Source organism: Puntigrus tetrazona, chromosome 18 (assembly GCF_018831695.1).
Source record: "Puntigrus tetrazona isolate hp1 chromosome 18, ASM1883169v1, whole genome shotgun sequence".
Taxonomy (NCBI): domain Eukaryota; kingdom Metazoa; phylum Chordata; class Actinopteri; order Cypriniformes; family Cyprinidae; genus Puntigrus; species Puntigrus tetrazona.
In genome coordinates, this window is record NC_056716.1 from 5,718,701 (window position 1) to 5,744,481 (window position 25,781).

The following is a 25,781-nucleotide window of genomic DNA, read 5'->3' on the forward strand; positions in this document are numbered from 1 at the left end:
AAGGAGTACTGTGCAAACGATAATATTGAAATGGAAGGAGTATCAGACCACTGCAAATCTACCAAGACCTGGCCGTCCTTCTAAACTTTCAGCTCATACAAGGAGATGATCACTCTGGATGAACTGCAGAGATCTACAGCTGAGGTGGGAGACTCTGTCCATAGGACAACAATCGTCTCGGGTTACTTGACTGTAACCCTGTTCCTTGAAAAAGCGGGAACGAGATGCTCGAGATGATCACGAACACCTGGAGGTTATAAATAGATGTGACGCGGAAACATCCTCAGGTCAAATTTTTGTCTGAAAGGACGTCCAGTCACGCCCACAGTGCGGCATTGAGGCGCAGCATCTCGTTCCCGCTTTTTCAGGGAACAGGGTTACAGTCAAGTAACCAGAGACGTTCCCTATCAAAAGCTACTCTCGATGCTGCGCTGAATGCGCTAATGGGAACGAGAATACCAACGCCGCCGCACTAGGAGTGTCTGGACCCCCAGCGTTGTGTAGTGTGTGCGCGCAACACTGAAGAGGTCTCAGACATTACTCTGGCATGTCGACTCAAGGACATGCGAGCCCGGAGTAGCATGGACATCCAAAATAACAAATGTGTGCGGAGAGGACCAACCTGCCGCATCACAGACTTGCTGCAAGGGCGCGCCTCTTGCTAAAGCCATCGACGATGCAACCCCTCTGGTTGAATGAGCTCTAACTCCTAGAGGTGAAGTTTGATCACGCGCCTCATAGGCTAGGGCAATAGCATCTCTCACCCAGTGTGAAATAGTCTGTCTAGTGGCAGCCGCCCCGATTCACGCCACCATAGCATCTGGCTGCTCTGACTTACGCCACTGGCTAGTGCGGTGGACGTAGATCTGGAGAGCACGTACTGGACACAGTAAGTGAAGTTTCTCCTGCTCCGGTGTCATGAATGGCGGAGAGCAGAAGGCTTCAAGGATGACCGGATTTATAGTCGAGAATGGAACTTTCGGAAGATAACTAGGGTGAGGATGCAAAATAGCTTTTACCAGCCCAGGGGCAAAATCTAGGCAGGATGGCGAGACTGACAGAGCCTGCAAATCCCCAATTCTCTTCAGAGAAGTAATAGCTGTTAGAAAAACCATCTTTAGGGTCAGAAACCTGACAGGCGCTGACTCTAGTGGTTCGAAAGGGGTGTCCACCAAGCCTTCAAGCACTATAGCTAGATCCCATTAAGGAACTGTCGCCCTACTGGGCGGCCTCAACCTCTTAGCTCCTCGAATGAAGCGAACAACTAGAGGGTGTTTCCCTACGGAAGCCCCTTCAATCAGAGCATGGCAAGCCGAAATGGCGGCCACGTAAGTTCTGAGAGTATTAGGATGTGTGCCTGAGGACATTTTCTCTTGCAGAAACTCTAGCACTGAAACAATCTGGCAGTAAACTGGGTCTGCATGGTGTGTTTTACACCAACTTTCGAAGATGTGCCATTTCATGGCATATGTTCTTCTAGTGGAGGGAGCCCTAACGCTAAGAATAGTCTCTATTACATTGGCTGAAAGGCCAGCATCACTTAGTTGGTCCCTCTCAGGGGCCAGACGTGAAGATTCCAGAGCTCGGGACGGGGATGAAATATTGTCCCCTGTGCCTGAGAGAGAAGGTCCCTCCTCACCGGAATCGCCCACGGCGAGCCGTTGAGGAGAGATATTAGATCTGAAAACCATATTCTGGTTGGCCAACGGGGCGCTATGAGTAAGAGGCGAGACCCCTGTTGACGGACCTTGGCTAGGACTCCGGGGAGCAGAGCAATCGGAGGAAATGCGTAAAGACGCATTCTGGGCCACACATGGGCCATCGCGTCCAGACCCAGGGAGCTGGATGAGTCAGAGAGAAGTAGAGGGGACATTGTGCTGTCTCCTGTGAAGCAAAGAGGTCCACCTCTGCTTCAGAAAACCTTTCCCAGATTTGACTGACTACTTCGGGGTGGAGTTTCCATTCCCCATGTGTCACAGCTTGTCTGGACAGCAAGTCTGCTCCCCTGTTCATGTGACCGGGAATATAAATCGCCCTGAGGGACAGGAACTTGTCCTGCGCCCAAAGTAGAACCTGCTGCGCTAGCTCGTTCAAGCGGCGCGACCGCAGTCCGCCCTGGCGATTTATGTAAGAGACTACTGCTGTGTTGTCCACCCGCACTAGGACATGGTAGCCTCTCAACTGCTGGAGGAAGTATTTCAGGGCCAGAAATACAGCCTTCATTTCGAGGCAATTGATGTGCCATTCGAGAAGATGACCTCTCCAAATCCCTTGGGCTGGACGGCCATCTAAGACCGCTCCCCAACCCGTGAGGGATGCGTCTGTCGATAGCATCTTGCGACGACAACACGGACCTAGAGTGGGACCCAAGGTCAGAAACCGGGTCTGAACCACATAGATAGGGTACGAAGCCCTCGACGCGTAACCCTTATTTGCCTCTGGGGATTGGCCCTTGGATGAAATCCCCTGGCTCTGAGCCACAACTGAAACGGTCTCATGAAGAGCTAGAACTCTCTGAAAGTGATGAAGAGTGACTTTCTGGCCTAGCTTGATGCTCTTTAGGGTGTTTAGAATGGATTCGAGGCGTGCAGGAGACAGCTGTGCCTGCATCGTGGTCGAATCCCATACGACCCCAAATATGTTGTCCTCTGAACAGGGGAGAGAACGCTTTTCTTGGCGTTGAGTCTCAACCCCAGCGATCCGAGATGAGCTAGGACGACATCCCGATGTCGAAGCGCAAGCTCTTGAGACTGAGCCAGAATCAGCCAATCGTCTATGTAATTTAGAATGCGGATGCCCTGGAGTCGTAAAGGAGCCAGAGCTGCATCCATGCATTTTGTGTATGTGCGGGGTGACAATGCTAGGCCGAAAGGAAGAACCCGATACTGGTAAGCTTCGCCCCGGCGAACCTCAGGAACTTCCTGTGTTGTGGCAATATTTCTATGTGAAAATATGCGTCCTTTAGATCGATTGTCACAAACCAATCGCCCGGTTGGATTTGAGAAACAATAATTTTTATTGTTAACATCTTGAACTTGTATGTTCTGAGGTGATGGTTCAATCCTCGAAGATCTAAAATCGGACGCAGCCCCCCATCTTTCTTGGGAACGAGAAAATACCGGCTGTAATAGCCTGACTGTCTGTCTGGTAGAGGAACACGTTCTATGGCCCCTTTTTTCCAGCAGAGTTTGCAACTCCTGTATCAACAAATGCGCTCGTTCCGGTTTCACGGAAGTGAAAATCACGCCGTTGAAACGCGGAGGACGATATGCGAACTGAATCCTGTAGCCTCTTTCTATGGTCTTTTGGACCCATGGGGAGATATTTGGCAGAAGCTTCCACGCTGCCAGCTTCTCTGAAAGGGGCACTAATTTTGACACTTCGTTTTGTTGGGGGGTTGTTAGATGTTCGGCGTCCTGAAACGTGGCAGGAGGCGACCGAACATCCAACATTTCGTTGAAACCGTTGCTCCCGAAACACCAGTGGCGGCGGAGATTGAACAATGGCTTCCTGAGGGTGCCGGGAAGGAGCATTTATTCTCTGTTGGAATTTTTCGCGCCCCTCCCCGGGGGGAGGCACCCCCACGGTGCTGAGTGCACCAGCATCAGGACTTCTTCTTTGCGGAGATTATGCTCCGCAGGTCCGGTCTCCTTGAGGAGTCTCTACGAGGGGGTGCTCGGCTCGCCACACTGTCCCTCTGTGCCTCACGCCTCAAAGGAACCGGACCTGGTCGGGACCGGGTGGCCGACGGTCCCGACTCTTGAGCACGGCGGGGAAGAAACCTCATGAACGCTTCCTCATAGCGTTTTTCGCCTCCGAAACCTAGTGGCGACGGCATTAACTGAGTCGCCAAATAGGCCGGAAGGCGAGACAGGGGCATCAAGGAGGATGGCGCTGTCTTTGTCCTTGATGCCCGTGAGGTTGAGCCACAGATGTCTCTCCGTGGACACCATAGCAGCCATAGGCCGTCTGCTTGGTCGCACGGAGAGACAGATCTGTGGCTCGGCGCAGTTCTAAAAACGCCTCTTCATCTATGGACCCGCCTGTGCTCAAGTCCTTCAGCAGATCAGCCTGGTACGCCTGCAGGACCGCCATGGTGTGCAGGGAAGCACCAGCCTGACCCGCTGCCTGAAAAGCTTTCCCCACCAGCGAAGATGTCATACGGCACGGCTTGGTGGGGAGGGTCGGTTTTTTTAGGGACGATGAAGTTCCAGGGGAGAGATAGCCCGCAAGCGTCTCTTCCACCTGGGGCATCATCGAGTAGCCCCGTGCCTTCGCATCCACAATAGTCGAATAAATCGACGTCGATGGCACGAAGACACGGGACGAATAAGGCTTACTCCACGAGCGCACCAACTCCTCGTGGAGATCGTCAAAGAAGGGGAGAGACCGTCGCTGAGGCCCCTCCCCCCGGCCACCCGACAGAAATCTGTCGTCTAGTTTCGAGCGTTTGGGGTTCTCTCGCTCCTGGGGCCAGTCTAGATGTAATCTTTCGACTGCATGAGTTACCACCTCGAGTAGCTCCTCGTACGCTTTATTGTCGCGGGAGGAGCGCTCTGTGGTGGCACTTTCTGCTTCCCCAGAAGCAAGAGATGAAGTCTCCTCGGTCCGTTCAGAAGAAGCGCTGGGGCGCGATAGAGAAACGGACGCGAGGGCTTCGCGATCCGGCGAGAGCGCGAGAGAAAGGGGCTGGTCCGTCTCACGCGGCTCAGCCGGATCAGCACGCGATCCACTCGATCTTCCTTTAAAAAAGGCGAGGCGAGCGCGAAGCACCTTGATGGAAAACAGATCACAGTGCTCGCACTCGCCCTCGAGCCCGAGGATCGCGTGCTCTTCCCCCAAGCACTCGAAACAAAAGCTATGGTGATCGTCATCGGAGAGCTGCCTCTGGCACGGAGGCAAGCATCTCCCTTTCTTGATGTGTCATATCTTTTTTTTTTTTTTTTTCTTCTCTTTAATATATATTTTATATATATTTTTTCACACACACACACTCACACACAATGCGGTCCTTGAAGACAAAAGACCTGAGGATGTTTCCGCATCACATCTATTTATAACCTCCAGGTGTTCGTGATCAGGTGACGTCACCTGACCGAGGTTATATAAGCCAAACTTTGGCGTGTTTGACACACGTGCTTCAACAACCGGTCGAACAAAAGACGTTCTCATTAGCGCATTCAGCGCAGCATCGAGAGTAGCTTTTGATAGGGAACAGTCATATACTGCACAAATCTGGCCTTCATGGAAGAGTGGCAAGAAGAAAGCCATATCTTAAAGATATCCATAAAAAGTGTTGTTTAAAGTTTGCCACAAGCCACCTGGGAGACACACCAAACATGTGGAAGAAGGTGCTCTGAGACCAAAACTTTTTGGCAACAACGCAAAGCGTTATGTTTGGCGTAAAAGCAATACAGCTCATCACTCTGAACACACTATCCCCACTATCAAACATGGTGGTGGCAATATAAGGACAAAGTATAAGTAGACAATTATCCAAAACATAAAGCAAAATCTACAATGCAATGGTTCACAAATAAACATATCCAGGTGTTAGAATGGCCAAGTCAAAAACCTGAATCCAATCGAGAATCTGTGGAAAGAACTGAAAACTGCTGTTCACAAACTGTCATGATGCAGATCCATTTGCAGGCTTTTATTAAACAAAGGCATGGTCAAAGCAGGCAGGCGTCAAAACAAAACAAACAAGCAAACAGGAGTATCAGAGGCAAGGCAACAACAGAATCCAAAAACAGGCAGAGGTCGGGTTAGGCAGCAAACAATCACAGGGTCAAAACCAAAGAATCAATAACTCAGGAAACAACAATCCAACAATAGTACAATGCAACCTGCAGGAGAGGGGCCTACTACAGTATTTATAGTCCTATGACAGAAAGTAGCAGCAGAGGGAGTGATCACAGATCATCCAGACACAAACGCTCCCTCTGCTGGCTTGGTGACACAAACGCTCTCCATCCTACCTCACTGAGCTCGAGCTGTTCCCTATCAAAAGCTACTCTTGATGCTGCGCTGAATGCGCTAATGAGAACGTCTTTTGTTCGACCGGTTGTTGAAGCATGTGTGTCAAACACGCCAAAGTTTGGCTTATATAACCTTGGGCAGGTGACGTCACCTGATCACGAACACCTGGAGGTTATAAATAGATGTGACGTGGAAACATCCTCAGGTCTTTTGTCTTCAAGGACCGCATTGTGTGTGAGTGTGTGTGAGGAGAAAAAAAATAAAAAATAAATATATATATATATATATATATATATATATATATATATATATATATATATATATATATATATATATATATATATATATATATATATATATATATATATATATATATATATATATATATATATATAAAAAACTAATATGACGCATCAAGAAAGGAGATGCTTGCCTCCGTGCCAGAGGTAGCTCTCCGATGACGATCGTCATACGTTTTGTTTAGTGCTTGGGGAAGAGCACGCGATCCTCGGGCTCGAGGGCGAAAAGTAGCACTGTGATTTGTTTTCTATCAAGGTGCTTTGCGCTTGCCTCGCCTCGCCTTTTTTAAAGGAGGTTTTCTTGTTCCCAAGAAAGATGGGGGGGCTGCGTCCGATTTTAGATCTTCGAGGATTGAACCATCACCTCAGAACATACAAGTTCAAGATGTTAACAATAAAAATTATTGTTTCTCAAATCCAACCGGGCGATTGGTTTGTGACAATCGATCTAAAGGACGCATATTTTCACATAGAAATATTGCCACAACACAGAAAGTTCCTGAGGTTCGCTTTCGGGGGCGAAGCTTACCAGTATCGGGTTCTTCTTTTCGGCCTAGCATTATCACCCCGCACATACACAAAATGCATGGATGCAGCTCTGGCTCCTTTACGACTCCAGGGCATCCGCATTCTAAATTACATAGACGATTGGCTGATTCTGGCTCAGTCTCAAGAGCTTGCGCTTCGACATCGGGATGTCGTCCTAGCTCATCTCGGATCGCTGGGGTTGAGACTCAACGCCAAGAAAAGCGTTCTCTCCCCTGTTCAGAGGACAACATATTTGGGGGTCGTATGGGATTCGACCACGATGCAGGCACAGCTGTCTCCTGCACGCCTCAAATCCATTCTGAACACCCTAAAGAGCATCAAGCTAGGCCAGAAAGTCACTCTTCGTCACTTTCAGAGAGTTCTAGGTCTCATGGCAGCTGCTTCCACAGTGATACCTTTGGGCCTCCTGCACATGAGATCGTTTCAGTTGTGGCTCAGAGCCAGGGGATTTCATCCAAGGGCCAATCCCCAGAGGCAAATAAGGGTTACGTGTCGAGGGCTTCGTACCCTATCTATGTGGTTCAGACCCCGGTTTCTGACTTTGGGTCCCACTCTAGGTCTGTGTTGTCGTTGCAAGATGCTAACGACAGACGCATCCCTCACAGGTTGGGGAGCGGTCTTAGATGGCCATCCAGCCCAAGGGATCTGGAGAGGTCATCTTCTCGAATGGCACATCAATTGCCTTGAAATTAAGGCTGTATTTCTGGCCCTGAAATACTTCCTCCAGCAGTTGAGAGGCTACCATGTCCTAGTGCGGGTGGACAACACGGCAGTAGTCTCTTACATAAATCGCCAGGGCGGACTGTGGTCGCGCCGCTTGAACAAGCTAGCGCAGCAGGTTCTGCTTTGGGCACAGGACAAGTTCCTGTCCCTCAGGGCGATTTATATTCCCGGGCACATGAACATGGGAGCAGACTTGCTGTCCAGACAAGCTGTGACACATGGGGAATGGAAACTCCACCCCGAAGTAGTCAGTCAAATCTGGGAAAGATTTTACGAAGCGGAGGTGGACCTCTTTGCTTCACAGGAGACAGCACAATGTCCCCTCTACTTCTCTCTGAATCATCCAGCTCCCCTGGGTCTGGACGCGATGGCCCATGTGTGGCCATTTCCTCCGATTGCTCTGCTCCCCGGAGTCCTAGCCAAGGTCCGTCAACAGGGGTCTCGCCTCTTACTCTTAGGCACAGGGGTCTCGCCTCTTACTCTTAGGCACAGGGGACAATATTTCATCCTCGTCCCGAGCTCTGGAAGCTTCACGTCTGGCCCCTGAGAGGGACCAACTAAGTGATGCTGGCCTTTCAGCCAATGTAATAGAGACTATTCTTAGCGCTAGGGCTCCCTCCACTAGAAGAACATATGCCATGAAATGGCGCATATTCGAAAGTTGGTGTATAACACACCATGCAGACCCAGTTCACTGCCAGATTGTTTCAGTGCTAGAGTTTCTGCAAGAGAAAATGTCCTCAGGCACACGTCCTAATACTCTCAGAACTTACGTGGCCGCCATTTCGGCTTGCCATGCTCTGATTGAAGGGGCTTCCGTAGGGAAAAACCCTCTAGTTGTTCGCTTCATTCGAGAAGCTATGAGGTTGAGGCCGCCCACAGTTCCTTCATGGGATCTAGCTATAGTGCTTGAGGGCTTGGTGGACACCCCTTTCGAACCACTAGAGTCAGCGCCTGTCAGGTTTCTGACCCTAAAGATGGTTTTTCTAACAGCTATTACTTCTCTGAAGAGAATTGGGGATTTGCAGGCTCTGTCAGTCTTGCCATCCTGCCTAGATTTTGCCCCTGGGCTGGTAAAAGCTATTTTGCATCCTCACCCTAGTTATCTTCTGAAAGTTCCATTCTCGACTGTAAATCCGGTCGTCCTTGAAGCCTTCTGTCCTTCACCATTCATGACACCGGAGCAGGAGATACTTCACTTACTGTGTCCAGTACGTGCTCTCCAGATCTACGTCCACCGCACTAGCCAGTGGCGTAAGTCAGAGCAGCTTTTCGTATGCTATGGTGGCCGTAACCGGGGGGCGGCTGCCACTAAACAGACTATGTCACACTGGGTGAGAGATGCTATTGCCCTAGCCTATGAGGCGCGTGGTCAAACTTCGCCTCTAGGAGTTAGAGCTCATTCAACCAGAGAGGTTGCATCGTCGACGGCTTTAGCAAGAGGCGCGCCCTTGCAGCAAGTCTGTGATACGGCAGGTTGGTCCTCTCCCCACACATTTGTTAGATTTTATAGTTTGGATGTCCATGCTACTCCGGGCTCGCATGTCCTTGAGTCGACATCCCAGAGTAATGTCTGAGACCTCTTCAGTGTTGCGCACACACACTACACAACGCTGGGGGTCCAGACACTCCTAGTGCGGCGGCGTTGGTATTCTCGTTCCCATTAACGCATTCAGCGCAGCATCGAGAGTAGCTTTTGATAGGGAACGTCTTGGGTTACTTGACTGTAACCCTGTTCCCTGAAAAAGCGGGAATGAGATGCTGCGCCTCAATGCCGCACTGTGGGCGTGACTGGACGTCCTTTCAGACAAAAATTTGACCTGAGGATGTTTCCGCGTCACATCTATTTATAACCTCCAGGTGTTTGTGATCAGGTGACGTCACCTGACCGAGGTTATATAAGCCAAACTTTGGCGTGTTTGACACACATGCTTCAACAACCGGTCGAACAAAAGACGTTCTCATTAGCGCATTCAGCGCAGCATCTCGCTCCCGCTTTTTCAGGGAACAGGGTTACAGTCAAGTAACCCGAGACGTTTTGCAAGGAGGAATGGGCAAAAATTTCAGTCTCTCAATGTGCAAAACTGATAGAGACATAGAGATAGAGAGCTGTAATCGCATCAATAGGTGGTGCTACAATGTATTAACTTACTAACTAATTTGTGGCTAATTTGTATGAATTCGTACAACCTCACTCCTACGATTTTGTATGATTTGTCTAAAACCCCAGTGATGGGTAGGTTTAGTGGCCAGGTTGCGGTCATTTGTACAAATTCATACAAACTGGCAATAAAATATGTGTGATTTAGCAAAAATAATCTGAATTAGCCACCTTGTAAAATATGCACGAATTGTCCAGATATCTTTGATGAAGAATGACATACGTCTGAACATCCCTTAAAAAACTGATATCTTCAATTTTCCAAAAACTGAACAAACCTAAGAGAAAAAAGAAATGAGCTGGAGATGTAGCTTGCATTGAATTCTCTGGGGTCTTAAGAAGTTCACGCAGGGGGCATAGACAGCTACTTTAGTATTATTTGGTTCATTGACCATGCCACATCACACAAGTAATAGTAATTAACACTACAGAAAAAAATTGGCAATGGGGAATGAGGAATGGCCACAGCTTATGTAATAACCACAGGAGGATCAGGCAGATATTTCAAGTACACAAGTGCCATCTAGATGTCAGATTAAAGATTGTGAAGAATTTGTAATGAGTCAACAGTCAACAGTTTTCAACAGACAATATTTCAAACATTTCAATAATGATTTATACAATTGCTAAACACACAGCAATGCAAAGTGTAAAGACATCCAGATATGTTCAAACTTTTATGAGATTGTATTTACAAGATTGTTAACATTTTACATTTAGCTCAGAAATGTACGCGCAAATCAAACAAATAAAAAAAAAAATGTGTAACTGGTGTTGTAAATGACAATTTTGTCAAAACAAAAAACAAAATGTTAACTGTATAGTTTAAATATTGACAATATTCGATTTTATAATTATAAATTAATAATATCATATTTGGTGGAGGTCCCCAGAATGACAAAGATGACGTCCTCATTTCCAGAGAGGCCAATGACACCACCTGCTCTATAAATTTGTGCCACATACAATCTTTGTAATGAATGAGTGAGCTGAGTGAAGGGTGACATAAACAGAAAAGAGAGAGGGATGTGGTTAATTCTGCATGTTTGTTTTCTCCTGTCTTGTAATTATATATCTGTAGTTTTTATGGCCATTCCAAGTACCTGTAAGCTACAAGGACACTTCAGGCTGAATGGAATGTCCCAGGATGGAGACTTTGTCATTGGTGGTTTGTTCGAGGTTCAGTACCTCAAAGCATTTGCAGAGCTGAGCTTTAGAACAGAACCAAAACTACACGCTGTGAGCTGTGAGTCAGGAGCACACTGAAGAAAACCTAATATCTATCTAATAACCTATGTCTTAACTGGAAAATAGAAACACTTTTTTTTCGTTTTAGTATTGGCATGGGCATTAAAATGTCAATGGTAATGTAGTATTAGCAAATGGTATCATATTATGTGATGGATTACAGGAATCACACACTGCATGTGCAATATGTATAATATTACTATTATATATTTTTGATATTTTGATGTATAAATTTCACTTTAAAAAAATTTACCATATGAATGGTTGTGTGGTCCAGGGACACGCATGTGATCTAATTTAATTTGTATTGTCTTCTCCAGCTTCTATATGACAAGCTTCCAGCAGGCACTAACAATGGTTTTTGCTATCAATGAGATTAATAACAATCCAAACCTGCTGCCTAACATCACACTTGGTTACCAAATCTATGACAACTGTTTAAGGCTTGGAGTGGCATTCCGTGGTGCTACAGCTCTGGTTGGTGGGACAGAGGAGATCGTTTCTGACCTCAACTGCAAAGGGCCACCACCGGTGATTGGAATCATAGGTGATCCAGGTTCTACTCATTCTATTGCAATTTCCAGTGTCTTAGGGCTGTTTCGACTGCCTATGGTAAGAGACACTTTTTAAAAAAAAAAAACATATATCTGTTTTACTAATATTAGATTTGTATATGTACTCTGTTGTAATCACATTTTTAGAGATAATAGCTGAACATTGTGTTGAATTATCACAATTATCATCAATTATCAAATGTATTTCTTCAAATAAATAAATACAGTTAACGCAATGGGTTTAGCACTGATGTTAGGTTAATCTTTTTCACATCTCTCTGTCTCTGCTCTCCATTCTCCTAATTAGATTAGCTACTATGCCACCTGCTCCTGTTTGAGTGACAGGAAAAAGTACCCCTCTTTCTTCAGAACTATCCCCAGTGATGCCTTCCAGGTCCGGGCTATGATTCAGATTTTGAGGCATTTTGGATGGACCTGGGTCGGTCTCCTCTACAGTGATGATGATTATGGAATCAATGCTGCACAATCGTTCCATCAGGATGTGCAGAAGTTTGGAGGATGTGTGGCTTTCTCTGAAATACTCCCCAACGATAACAACCACAATGAAATACAACGCATAGCTGGAGTCATTCAGAGCTCCACATCAAATGTGGTGGTTGTGTTTTCAACCTCAAGCTATTTGTTGCCTGTAATTGATGAGATGCTTTTGAAAAATGTTACAGGAAGACAATGGATTGCTAGTGAGGCTTGGTCAACCTCACCTGTGCTTCTTGCTCAACGATTTAAGTCTGTCTTAGGGGGTACACTGGGTATTGCCATCCGACGAGGAGAAATTCAGGGGCTTCAAAACTTTCTGCTACGCCTTTGTCCTGATAACAGCTCACAAAACAATATGGTAAGAATCTTCTGGGAGAACATGTTTGGGTGCAATTTCGACACTAAAGGCAGAGAGGGGGGGAAATTATGTTCAGGACAAGAGGACCTGAGCAACACAGACACACCATATACAGATGTGTCAGAGCTGAGGGCCTCTTACAATGTGTATAAGGCTGTTTATGCACTGGCACATGCACTTTATGACCTAATAAAGTGTGTAGAGGGGAGAGGACCATTCAGTGGGAACAGTTGTGCTGATATAACCAACCTGAAACCCTGGCAGGTAAGACCCACAGTTATAGTGAGCGATTCTCTTCAGGCACATAGAATTGCTATATGTAGAAAAGAAAAATATGCTGTGCTCTATATTAATTCAAATTTCAGATAAACATATAACAACTGTCCTGTCTACAAACTGTACAGCTGGTTCATTACCTACAGAATGTGAACTTCACCACCAGCTTTGGTGATCATGTGTCATTTGATAAGAATGGAGATGCTCTGGCCATCTATGATGTACTGAATTGGCAGCCGAGCTCTGATGGGTCAGTTGTCCACACAGTTGGTGTGGTGAATGAAGGGGCGACAACAGGGAAAGTGCTCACACTGGATGAGGAAGCAATATACTGGAACTTTGAAACGAACAAAGTACTTATCATTCCTTTATATCCTCAATGCCATCTTTTGTGAAAATTATTATTTAAATATTTAAAATATGAAGTGTAAATAAATAATAGTGCATTGTACTCCCAAGACCATCAGGTCATGCAAACACAATAGAGACATATCGGTGCTTGCCTGAATAACAACAGTTGTTGTCTCTTTAAGCCCCACGGTCTGTGTGTAGTGAGAGCTGCCCCAGGAACCAGACGAGCTACACGCAAGGGTCTTCCTGTCTGCTGTTTTGACTGCCTGCCATGTGCAGATGGAGAGATTTCTTTTACAACAGGCGAGAAATAATAAAAATAGTAAAATAAAGCAATATCATTTAGCCACAGCCATTGAACCACTTTGTTGTCTCTTTTATATTTTAATTAATTAATTTTCTTTCTTTATGCACAGATGCCACTGAGTGCAAAGCATGTCCAAATGATTTCTGGTCCAACCCTGAAAAAGATCATTGCATCCCCAAAGAAGTGGAGTTTTTGTCTTATGGGGACCCTCTGGGCATCTCTCTGACCACTGTGGCCCTGCTCGGCACCTGTTTCTGTGCTCTTGTGATAATCATCTTCGCTCATCACCGCAAAACTCCTGTAGTACGTTCAAACAATTCAGAGCTCAGCTTCCTGCTGCTGTTGTCACTTAAACTGTGTTTTCTGTGTGTGCTGTTGTTCATTGGCCGACCACAGTTATGGACGTGTCAGTTAAGACATGCTGTGTTTGGTATAAGTTTTGTCCTGTGTGTCTCCAGCATCCTGGTCAAGACTATGGTAGTAATAGCTGTGTTCAAGTCATCTCGACCAGAGGGTAAAGGAGCAATGAAATGGTTTGGAGCAGCTCAACAAAGATGCACAGTTCTGGTCCTAACAGCACTTCAGGTTGTGATATGTGCAGTCTGGCTATCAACTGCCTCTCCAACACCACATAAAAACAGCCAATACATCAGGTCCATTATAGTATATGAATGTGCTATAGGATCAGTGGCTGGTTTTTCTTTGTTGCTGGGATACATTGGACTACTGGCAGCAGTAAGCTTCCTGTTAGCCTTCCTGGCAAGGAACCTTCCCGATAATTTTAACGAAGCAAAGTTCATCACTTTTAGTATGTTAATCTTCTGTGCTGTGTGGATTGCATTTGTTCCAGCATATGTGAGCTCTCCAGGAAATATTCAGTGGCTGTGGAGATATTTGCCATTTTAGCATCAAGTTTTGGGTTACTTGTGGCCATATTTGCCCCTAAGTGCTACATCATTGTATTACACCCGGAAAGAAACACTAAAAAAGCCATAATGGGAAGAGGTACACAAAATAAATAGATTTGTATGTTATAAAAACCTCTAACTGATAGGAATGTCTGATTGTGTTTCTGTTTCACTTGAAAAACCTGAATAAACAATACACATAACAAACAAGCGCAGGCTAATTTATTATTAATTTTTAAAATATACAAATTAATAATTTTAAGATTGTAGATTATTTCACAAATTTCAATTGGCATATATACATAATTACATAGATGAACAAATTAATCAATTAATGAATGAATAGATGAATCCAATAACATAACTAAATCATTCAGCACAAGCTAATCTAAAAAAGAGTTTAAGAATGAGTATGAGGTTTGATTAAAAAATTTAAAGACTAAAACTATTCTGTATGTCTTGAAGTAAAGTATTCCAAATCGTCAGAGCAATGCAACTAAACCTCCCATGATAGTCAGACGTACAGATGTTTACAACAGTCACAGAAGCTGATGACCTGAAAGATCGGGTAGGTGAACCCCCACAAAGAAGTTCACTCAGATATAAAGGTGCTAGAATAGATTATGAAGAGCCTTATAAGTAAAAAATTGAATTTGATATCTAAGTGAAACCCAATAAATGTTCCGTTAAAATTTGAGGCTGCTGAAGTTTGCACCCTGTGAAGTTTATTAATGCATTTTCGTGAAATCCCACTGAGAAGTGAATTGCAGTAGACAATTTGAGATGTAACTAGTGCGTGCACAAGGACAGCAGTACTATTAAAAGTAAGAGATGGTCGTAGACTATTAATATTTCATAAATAATAATATGAATCCTCTAGTAACTAATATGTATTAATTAAATGAGACTATATCTATATCTATATATCTATAGTCATGAATATATCATATGTAACCTCCAGTGCCCCTGTAAATGTAAATATAAGTGGAAGTTTTGTAATGGTTGCCTAGGGTGACACTAACACAAGGTCAGAACATTGTTTACAAAAGCCTAAGAGATATCATTAATGCTGCATTTAGGTGAAACTACAGGCCAAAGAAACATCAGCACCGTACACTAGTAGTTAAACTTTACACCTACTATATATGAAATGGCTGTGTGTCCAAAATTTGTGTTGAACAAACACAAATTCAATTTAATTCAATATGTTGGAATACACTGCCATCTAGAGGAAAGACCTGTCTAATTGTGTCTGGTCAATCTACAATATTAATAATAATAAAAAAAAAACAAAAAAACAATTTTACCATCAGTCAGCTGTTGTACTTAAGCAGTAATGCAATAATAGCAAAGACTAAAGTTGCCCTTCATCAAATTATAATTTAAATATAAAAGGCATCTGATTTCCTGGGAGATCTTGGCATCAACAGGTTTTTTTTTTTAAGCAACACCCACAGTCTTTATTATAAATAAATAGCTGGCCCTCATGTGGGTAGAAGGAGATAGGTAGAGATGTGGATCACTCTTAAAATCTGCTTATATCTGTCCTTTAACTGTGTCTCAGCTTCAGTCCTTAGTTCAGGCATCTGTCAGCTCCAGGGACACTTCAAGTTGAACGGGATGTTTCAGGATGGAGATCTTATAATTGGAGGCCTCTTTGAAGTTCATTTCCTCACAGTGTTCCCAGAGCTGAGCTTCAGAAAAAAGCCAGAACCTCCATACTGTGAGCAGTGAGTCTGGGACAGACTGGACAATGATACTGTTTTGTAATTAACAATGTCCTTTTGTGGTTTATTATTTTTTTATTTACTTTGTTGCTTAATTTAGCAACTCTTGCAAACAGCTGCATCAAAATCAGTATCTGTAAATGGAATAAAGAGTATATAATTTACAGAAGGTGGATTTGTTATATATTAATTTTTTTCTTAATAGGTTTGACATGTCAAGTTTTTGCAGCAGGCTCAGACTATGGTCTTCGCAATAGATGAGATCAATAATCAAACCTACTTCTAACATCACTCTTGAACACTATCTTTATGACAACTGTGTGAAGTTGGGAGTGAGCATTCAGAGCAGCCACAGCTCTGGTTGGCGGGACAGAGAGTCCTTCTCCAATGTAAACTGTGCGGCCACCACCAGTGATTGCTGTTGTAGGGGATCCTGAATCTACCCACTCAATTTACGTCTCCAGTGTACTGGACTATTCAAGAATGCCTATGGTAAAATATGTTCAGCAATATTAATTTTCCAAGACTAAACAAATAATAATTATAACTGTAAAATGTGTACTGTTACAGTTTTGTTCTTAAGTTTACATTTTTAAAATGTATAATTTTAAAAAGACTGTATATATTTCTTAATGCACAAAATCTCATAATTGCACAGAAAATTATGTGTACTCATCTACACTTCTTTTATAAGGTTAGCTACTTTGCAACCTGCTCCTGTTTGAGTGACAGGAAAAAGTGCCCCTCTTTCTTCAGAACTATCCCCAGTGATGCCTTCCAGGTTCGGGCTATGATTCAGATCTTAAAGCATTTTGGATGGACCTGGGTTGGTCTGCTCACAGTGATGTGACTACAGCATCCATGCCTCTCAGTCATTCCACCAAGACGTGCAGTTATTTGGAGGATGCGTTGACTTCTCTGAAATGCTGCCTCGTGATAATAACCGTAGAGATATTCACAATATATTGGCAGTGGTTCGGAAGGCCTCTACAGCTAGAGTGGTGGTGGTGTTCTCTACAGAGGCCTACTTATTACCATTGATGGATGGTGGCATTGCAAAATGTGACAGACAGACAGTGGATTACCAAGAAGTGAAGCCTGGGCCACCTCACCCAGTCTTTCACCTCAGCGTCTTCTGCCCTTTCTGGGGGCACGTGGGCATTGCTGTGGTGGAAATCCAGGACTGCGTGAATTCTGTATTACCTTCGTCCTGACAACAATCCAGAAACAATATGGTAGAATTTTCTGGAGAACATGTTTGATGCAGTTTTGAGACTGGGGACGAAAGATAGATGTAGAGGAGGAAAAAGAAGTTGTGTACAGGGCAAGAAGATCTGAGCAACACAGACACACCATACACTGATGTATCAGGCTGAGGGCCTCATATAATGCATATAAAGCAGTTTATGCCTTGGCACATACGCTTCATGACCTGACGCGGTGTGAGGAGGAAGGACCGTTCGGTGAGACAGCTGTGCTGAAATATAATCCAGCTTCAGCTGTTCTTCACTGGATAATCCTCTCCTCACTCGCTGCGTCGAATCATGGCACGTAATCTGAGCATAAACTGCTTTTACTATGCATTATATGAGACCTCAGCTCTGATACACGTCAGTGTATGTGTGTCTGTGACTGAATAACACTTTGCCTGTACCTGACTTTCTCCTCTACATCTGTCTTTAGATACAGTCTCAAAACACACTCAACATGTTCTCCCAGAAATTCTTGCCATATTGTTTCTTGAATTGTGTCAGGGCAGCCGAGAATTTACACGATCTGAATTTCTCAGCGCTAACTAACTGTGTTATGTGCCCCGAAAGAACGAAGTGCCCAGTGAACTGTTAATTATTGTAGAAATCACTGTGTGTAATGCATTTGCAACACCTAAATCCATCCAGTGGCTTAATAAGCAGGCCTCTGTGGCTGCCACCACCACTCTGAGCAGCCTGTGTGGAGCTATCTCTGCGGTTATTATCACGGTGTATTTCGAAGAAATCAGCGCGTACTCAATAACTGCACGTCTTTAAATGAGCTGGTATGAATGCGTGAATCATCACTGCAGGCTAATTGAGTCTAACACAGGCCTCTGAATCTGCTTGAGCACAGAGAAGGCAGCTGAGATGATTCGAAAGAATATGTCCTCAAACTTAACGAGGTACAAAGTAACTAACACTTATAAGAAGTGTAGATAATTACACATAATTTTTATAATATATTATCAATTTTGTGCGACCAAAATATATACAGTCTTTTAAAGTATACATTTTAAAAATAACTTAGAGAACAAAACAACAACAGCTACATTACAGTTATAGTATTGACTGTTTGAAATCTTAGTATTACAGGCACCTATAGGCATTCTGGACAACCCCAGTACACCAGAGTACGGTGAATAATTGATCAAGTCCCCCATAACAACAATCACTGACACAGTTTATTGAAGGACTCTGTCCCGCTATCTGATGCCCTCCAACTTCACCACGGTGTCTCACTGAAATAGTAACAAGTGATAATGAGACCCAGACTGCTTGTGATCTCATCTGGCGAACCATAGTCTGTGTAATAAACTACAACCAAGAAAAAATTAATATATAAATCACAACTTCTAACAAGTATATACTCTTTATTCAGTTGCAGGCTACTGTTTTGTGCGCTGTTACTGGGATGTAAATTAACAACCAGCCAAACAAAAAAGATAATAAACCTGGCAGACATTGTTAATTGAAACATTGTCGTGTCCCGGTCTGTCCCAGCTCACTAACTCACAGCTGTGGAGGTTCTGGCTTTCTGAAGCTCCAGCTGCTGGGAACACTGAGAAAATGGTGAGACTTTCAATCCTGTGTCAACTGGTGTCCTGGGCTTGACAGATACTTGACAAGTTGAAGAAGCTGAACACAAAGAACAGGCTATAAGCGAATTTTAAATCGTCCTCTGCCTATCTCCTTTCTACTTACATGAGCAGCTATTGTTATAATAAAGACTGTGAGTGTTGCTTTTAAAAAAAACGCAGTATGCAAATATCTAGTCAGATACTTCCCTGTTGAAGGTATAATTTGATAAGCTGCTAGTCTTTTGCTATTATTCATTACTACTTTAAGTAACAATGACTTTGATGTGAAATGTTTTTGTTTTTTTTATTATTAATATTGTAGATTGTCAATTTAATTAGTCTTCAAAATGACATTGTATTAATGGTCAATTGAATTTGTGTTTGTTAACACAAATTTTGGACTACTACAACCATTCATAATCAGAGTGTAAGAGATTAGCAGTGTGCGACAACTTTGTCTAACAAACACTAACAATTTCACCTAAATGCGGCATTAATGATGTCTCTTAAGCTTTTGTAAACAATGTTCTGACCTTGTGTTAGTGTCACCCTTGAGCTGGCCGGTAAACTTCCTTATATTTACGTTACGAACACTGAAGGTTACATATGATATGATAAAGCAGATATATGAATATGAATATGGTCGTTAATTAATGCATGTGGTGCTGAAGTTCATATTATTGTTTATGAATATTAATGGTCTGCGACCTCTCTTGCTGCGTGCTGCTTTGTCGCGTGCGCGCACTGAATACATCTCCAGAATTGTCTGCTAATTCCGCTGTCGGTGGATTCGCAATGCCAGTAATAAACGCCGAAGTGCAAACTTCGGCAGCCTCAAACAGCGAACATTGTTGAGTTTCGCGAATATCGATTCAATTTTTACTTATGGGCTTCTTCATGTCTGTTCTGCACCTTTACTGCTCTGGTGAACTCTTTAATCCTTACCGATCTTTCAGGTCATCGGCTTCTGTGACTGTTGTAAACATCTGTATCTAACTCCTGACATTTGAAGCTGCTGCCGAACATGAAGATAGTTTTAGTCTTTGAAACACAATCGAAACACATACTCATTCTTAAACTCTTTTTAGACAAAGCGTGGCACGAATGATTTAGATTATATTGACAATTCATCTAACTAAATTCATTAATTGATTGAACTGTTTAAATCTGACCAATATATGCAATTGGCTTGTGAAAATAATCTGCAATCTTAAAATTATTAATTTGTATATTTTAAAATTAATGCGACATTTGTTATGTGTATTGTTTGTTCGAGTTTTCAAAGTGAAACTGAAAACGCAATCGATTCATTCTATCGGTGGGATTTTATAACATACAAATCTATTTATTTGTGTGCCTTCTTTCCGATATGGCACTTTTAGTGTTTCTTTCACGAGGAGTAGTAACACCGAAGCAAATAGCAACACAAGCCAACGAAAACGATAACTTGCAGTCAAGCTGCTCTCACAGCAGGCCTGAAGCATGGAACAGTGCAATCCACAGCTGGGTATAACATGCCAAAGTGATGAACTTTAACTAGATTAAAATATAGAAAATTGCCGAAAACTAACGAAGCTTACTGCCTGCCAGCCAATCCAACTCTTAATCCCAGCTTCAACAAAGAAGCCAGCCGCTGATCTGCGCACGATCATATAATGAACCTGATGCAAACCCGGCTGTTTTATGTGTTGAGAAGGCGATTGATAACCGAACTGCATCACGCAATGTGTTAGAGACCAGGCTATTGCATCTTGACGAGCTGCTCCAAACCATTCATTGCTCCTTTACCCTCTGGTCGGACGACAATTTTACGCTATTACTACCATGTGCTTGACAGAATATTAAATTTTACAGATTTTTCTCTTAAGCTTTACAGCATCTTAATAACAATGATCGACCAATATTTAACGCTTACGAAAAAACACGGTTTAAAAATAACAGCAACGGCAATGACTTTCTATTACAGGGATTTTGCGTGATGAAGTGTTATCACAAACATTGAGTGCGACGAGCCGATGATCGAAGAAGACCAGAGAATTGCATAAGACAAACTCCGCTGCTTTGAGGATGCTAATGATATTTCGAGATGAACCAAATCATTTAGTTGTCTTGCAGCTACATCTGGCTGCATAAAGAAAAGAAAATTATTAATTAAAATATGAAGAAGACAACAAAAACAATTTCAGTAACAATATTTAAACTGTCAAACCTTTATTTACTATTTTGTATTTCTTGCCTGTGTAAGAAAATCTTACTCCGCTCTGCACATAACAGCACGTCAAGCACGGGCCAGAGGCACCCACGTGTAACAAATATTCACAGAAGAAACGCTCTCATACACGAACATGAGAAGGAAAAAGACGGCAACTGATGACCTTCGAGCAGCGCATGTCTCTATTATGCATGACTGCAATGATGTGGAAGTACAATGTACTATTTGACCCACGCTTCATATTTTAAATATTTAAGTAATCAATTTTCTGGGCTGGCATTAATAAAGAGAATGATAAAGCCTTTTGTTCGTTCAAAGAATTCAATATATATTAACTCTCATCAATGTGACACTGTCGCCCAGCACCGTCACCACGCAACAGTGTGGTTTAACGACCCATCAGAAACTCGGCTGTCAGCCCGTATAGATGACCATTTGCTCTCCATTCTTAAATGACTTTTATGATCGCAAGCGCTGAGTGGTAATTTGCGATGCCTTGGCGGAAATGAGCCAGCTGTACGTTTGTAAACGAACGACGATATGTTTATCTGAAAAATTTGGGTATATAGAGCACAGCATATTTTCTTTTCTATATAAGCAATGTTGCGCCTGAAGAAAGTGCGCTCCTCCGCAACTGTGGTCTTACCTGCCGGGTTTCAGGTTGGACCATGTCAGCTGGCTTCTTCACTGATCCCCTACCTGTTGGGTCGCCAAAGGGTGTGTTATCAGTGCATCAAACTACGATATGGAGCCACTCGCTCTGTTACATCTCTCTCGTATGATGTCAGTCTGCTGATCTGGTATAATTCCCCACTCTCTGCCTTTAATGTCGTACACTTAAACCTGTTGCTCAATTCTTACCATATTGTTTGTGAGCTGTTAATAAACACAATTTGCTCACTCGTCGGACAACAGCTACCTTTAAGGTGAACTAAACATCGTTGAGCAGAAGCTTGCAGGTAGACCACTCGCTGTGTCCATTATATTTCTGTGGCGCATTTTTTCAAAGCATATAAATCAGTGCGAGCGGCTTTAAATAACATTGGCAACCGCCGCATTTGATGTGAATACGAACAAACTCAGCTATGCGTTGTATTCGGTTGTTGTGAGAATATTTCGAAAGCCACGCATCGCTAACTCTGCGCATCTGATCGACGTTATAAGCGGTATTCCATAATCATCGCTGAAGCCCGACCAGGTCCATCCAGTGCCTCCGTCTACGGACCTGAAAGCGGGGTCACGAAGAAAGAAGGCCACTTTCCTGTCGCTCAAACTTGAAACAATGGTAGAATGAAGCAAAGACAGAAGAAAGACCAACACAACATCGATGCTTAAACGATGGTGCTGTATTTCTATTGAAAATACGACTGACAGTCGATGATGTTGTGATAATTCAGCACAATGTTCAGCCAATATGCAAAAATGTGATTACAACGAAGCTACATATAAATCTAATATTAATAAAACGTATATGTTTTTTAAAAGTATGCTCTTCCACCATGAGCAATAAAGCAACCTGGAATTACTGGAAACATAAGCGGTAAACACAGGTCACCTATGTTCAATCACGTCAGTAACACTGGCACGTCTCTCTGTCCCACCAACCCGAAACTGTAACCACGGAATGCCACTCCAAGCCAACGGTGTCTGGGTAATGGCAGGTAATGATGTTGGGCATGAGCCAGGCTAATATGTCTCATTGATAACAAGCATTGTTAGTGCCTGCTGAGGAAGCTTGTCATATAAGCTGGAGAAAGCTGTGCAAGCAGAGCCAAATCTGAACACAATAAGTAATTTTTAAATGAGCACCGTAAAGTATCAAAAATATATAATGACAATATTAACCATATTGCACATGCGTGATATTCACTGTAATCCATCACGCGCAATATGATACCGTTTGCTAATACTATTGCAGTGACATTTTAATGCTTGTACTGTAAAGCGAAAAAGTGTTTCTATTTTCCAGTGGGCTTATGAGTTATTAGATATTGGGATTTTCTTCAGTGTGCTCTGACTCACAGCTCACAGCGTGTGGTACAGTTCTGTTCGCTCAGCTCTGCAAATGTGAAATTCTGAACTCCGAACAAGCCACCAGTGACAGGAATGCTCCGTCTGGTTTATTCCTCGGCCTGGTGTCCTTGCAACTACGAGCCAGCGAGATGACCATAAACTACAGATATAATTGCAAGACAACAAACATGCAGAAAATTGGCTGCATCTCACATGTCGCCGCTACTTCAGCTCGCTCATTCATTACAAAAGGTGTGCTGTAATGTACACAAGCCCCATAGAGCAGGTATTATCGTGAAAATGAATATGATCGTTTCCGGCTTTCGAGGAACAGAGATTACAGTCAAGTAACAGGCGTTCCTATCTCTCGATAATGAGCAGCGTCTGCGCCGCGCGCAAGTGTCCTGAACTGGCGGTGGCGTAATGTTGTCTTTTCTTCTCGAAGAAGGTCTCGAACATTGCTCATAGGATAATAGAGCTCCGAGACATGCGAGGAAGCCGGTAGCATGGACATCAAACTATAAAATCTGGCTGAAGTAACCGAAAGGAAGGCGCTGCTGGCTCTCTGAGCTTGCTACTGGCGCCTGCTGCTAAGCGTCGGCGATGCAGCCTCTCTGGTTGAATGAAAGCTCAGCTTTAGGCGAAGTTTGTTTCACGCCTCATAGGCTTTGAAACATCATCTCTCGCCAGTGTGACATCAGTCTGTTTGTTCCCGGCTCCTGCTAACATCTCGCTCTTTCTGACTTTGCATACTGGCTAGTGCGGCGTGGTCTGGAAACTGCGATATGAACACAATAAGTGGCAATCTCCTGCTCGATGTCATGGCGTGAACGAAGGCTTCAGGGCGGCGGTTGATAGAAATGGAACTTTCGAAGATAACTAGAGGCGAGGATGCAAATATTTTACCAACCCGAAGGCAAATCGGAAAAGACCAAACCTGCAAATCCCAATTCTCTTCCGGAAAGTAATAGCTGTTAGAAAAAACCATCTTTAGGAGTCGAGGCTGACGAAGCGCTGACTCTAGTCGTTCGGGTGTCCGCCATCAGCATATGGCTAGATCATGAGAAACTGTGGGCTCAACTCATAGCTGCTCGAATGAAGACAACTAGAGAGGTTTTTAGAGCCTCCAATCGAGCATGTGGCGCGAAATAGCGACCGTAGTTGCGAGAGTAGAACGTGTGCCTGAGGACATTTTCTCTTGAAACTCTAACGCTGAAACAATCTGACAGAAGTGAACTGTTCTGTGGTGTGATATACTTAACTTTCGAATATGCGCCATTTCTGATGTTCTTCACGGTGGAGAAGCACAACGTAGAATAGTCTCTATTACGATGGCTGGCCCGCATCACTTAATTGGTCCTCTCAGAGCCAGGCGTGAAAGCTTCAGGCTGGACGAGGATGATATTGTCTGTGTGCCACAGAGTGAAAGCGGACCCTGATAACAGTGAGCGGACCCCTGTTGGCTGAACATAACTAGAAGACCTCCCGGTAAACAACTCGAGGAAGAGAAAATGGCCACACACATCAAACCATCGCTTTACACGTCAGGTGAGAGCTGAATTGATTCAGAGGCGAGGGACGTGTGCTGTCTTTCAACAAAGAGAGTCACCGCTTTAAATCAAATCTTTCAGACGACTGACTTTGGGTGAAATTTCCATTCCCCCATGTGATACAGCTTGTCTGAGCATGCTGCTCACACATGTTCGCTGTCTTGAGTGCTAAATGCGCCTGAGGTTTTGAGTACAACCCAAGCTGCCCCAGCCTTGTTCAGCGGCGGCGACTGCAGTCGCCCTGGGCCCATGTGAGACTGCTGCCTGTTATCACCGCACTGTGGTAACCTCTCAACTGCTGGAGAAATTTCGAGGCAAGCTGAGGAGCAATTGATGCCGTCGAAAGATGACCTCTCCGAATCACTTGGACAGATGGCCATCTGGGCCCGCTCCCCAGCGCCTGTGAGGATAATGCTGGCTCGTTAGCATCTTTATGGTGACAACACAGACAAGTGAGACTTAAAAGTCGAAAACCGGTCTGTTTCCACATGAATGATGCGAAGCCCTCGGCAGTAACCTTATTTGCCTCTGGGGATTAACTTTGCTGGATGAAATCCCCTGGCTCTGAAGCCACAACTGAAAGCGATCTCATAAACAAAATAACTCACTGTGGGCACAACTACCATGAACCCTAGAAACTCTCTGAAAGTGAGAAGAGTGACTTTCTGGCTAGCTTGATGCTCTTTAGGGTGTTCAGAAATATGGTTGAAGCGTGCGAAGACAGCTGTGCCTGCATGAGTGGTCAAAGATCCCCTCCATTGTCAACATGCTCTGGTAGAGGAAAGCTTCATTTCTTGGCGTTGATCTCAACAGCGTCCGAGATGTTAAGACATTATCCGATCTCGGCACTGCTTTCTTGAGACTGAGCGAAAATCTTCAATAGTCTATATGTTAGAATCTTGAGATGCCCTGGAGTAAATGGGAAGCAGGAAGCTGCATCATGCATTTATTAGCATGCGGTGATGTGCTAGGCGAAAAGGCGATACTAGTGTGCATGCGAACCTCAGAGAACTTTCTGTGTTGTGGCCAATATTTCTATGTGAAAATGTCGTCTTTAGATCGATGTCTAAACTGTCGCCCAGATTTGAACATGTTATTATCTTGAACTTGTATGTTCTGAGTGATGGTTCAATCCTCGAAGATCTAAATCGAACGCCTTCCACTCCTAACCCAGAATTTCTATCCTTTAAAAAGCTGGCTTTGACGCAAAGCAGCGATAGAAAACAAGTCACCTT

The 25,781-nt window shown here is 43.9% G+C and overlaps 2 protein-coding genes and 1 pseudogene across 2 annotated transcripts in view; 2 read left to right on the top strand and 1 right to left on the bottom strand.

Moving 5' to 3' along the window:
* Positions 1-1,555: 1,555 nt before the first annotated feature.
* Positions 1,556-3,452, bottom strand: LOC122322961 (annotated as a pseudogene).
* A 7,399-nt stretch (positions 3,453-10,851) lies between these two features.
* Positions 10,852-14,328, top strand: LOC122322960 (extracellular calcium-sensing receptor-like). The gene is given in 8 exon segments (XM_043216578.1): positions 10,852-10,945; positions 10,948-10,960; positions 11,283-11,574; positions 11,824-12,636; positions 12,777-13,001; positions 13,182-13,302; positions 13,416-14,174; positions 14,177-14,328. Coding segments are annotated over 8 exon segments (2,469 nt in total).
* Positions 14,329-15,726: 1,398 nt separating this feature from the next.
* LOC122362980 (extracellular calcium-sensing receptor-like) overlaps positions 15,727-25,781 on the top strand; it is a 166,342-nt gene continuing 156,287 nt past the window's right edge. Inside the window, 1 exon segment of the mRNA XM_043264815.1 lies at positions 15,727-15,944. Coding sequence (XP_043120750.1) covers positions 15,727-15,944 — 218 coding nt within the window.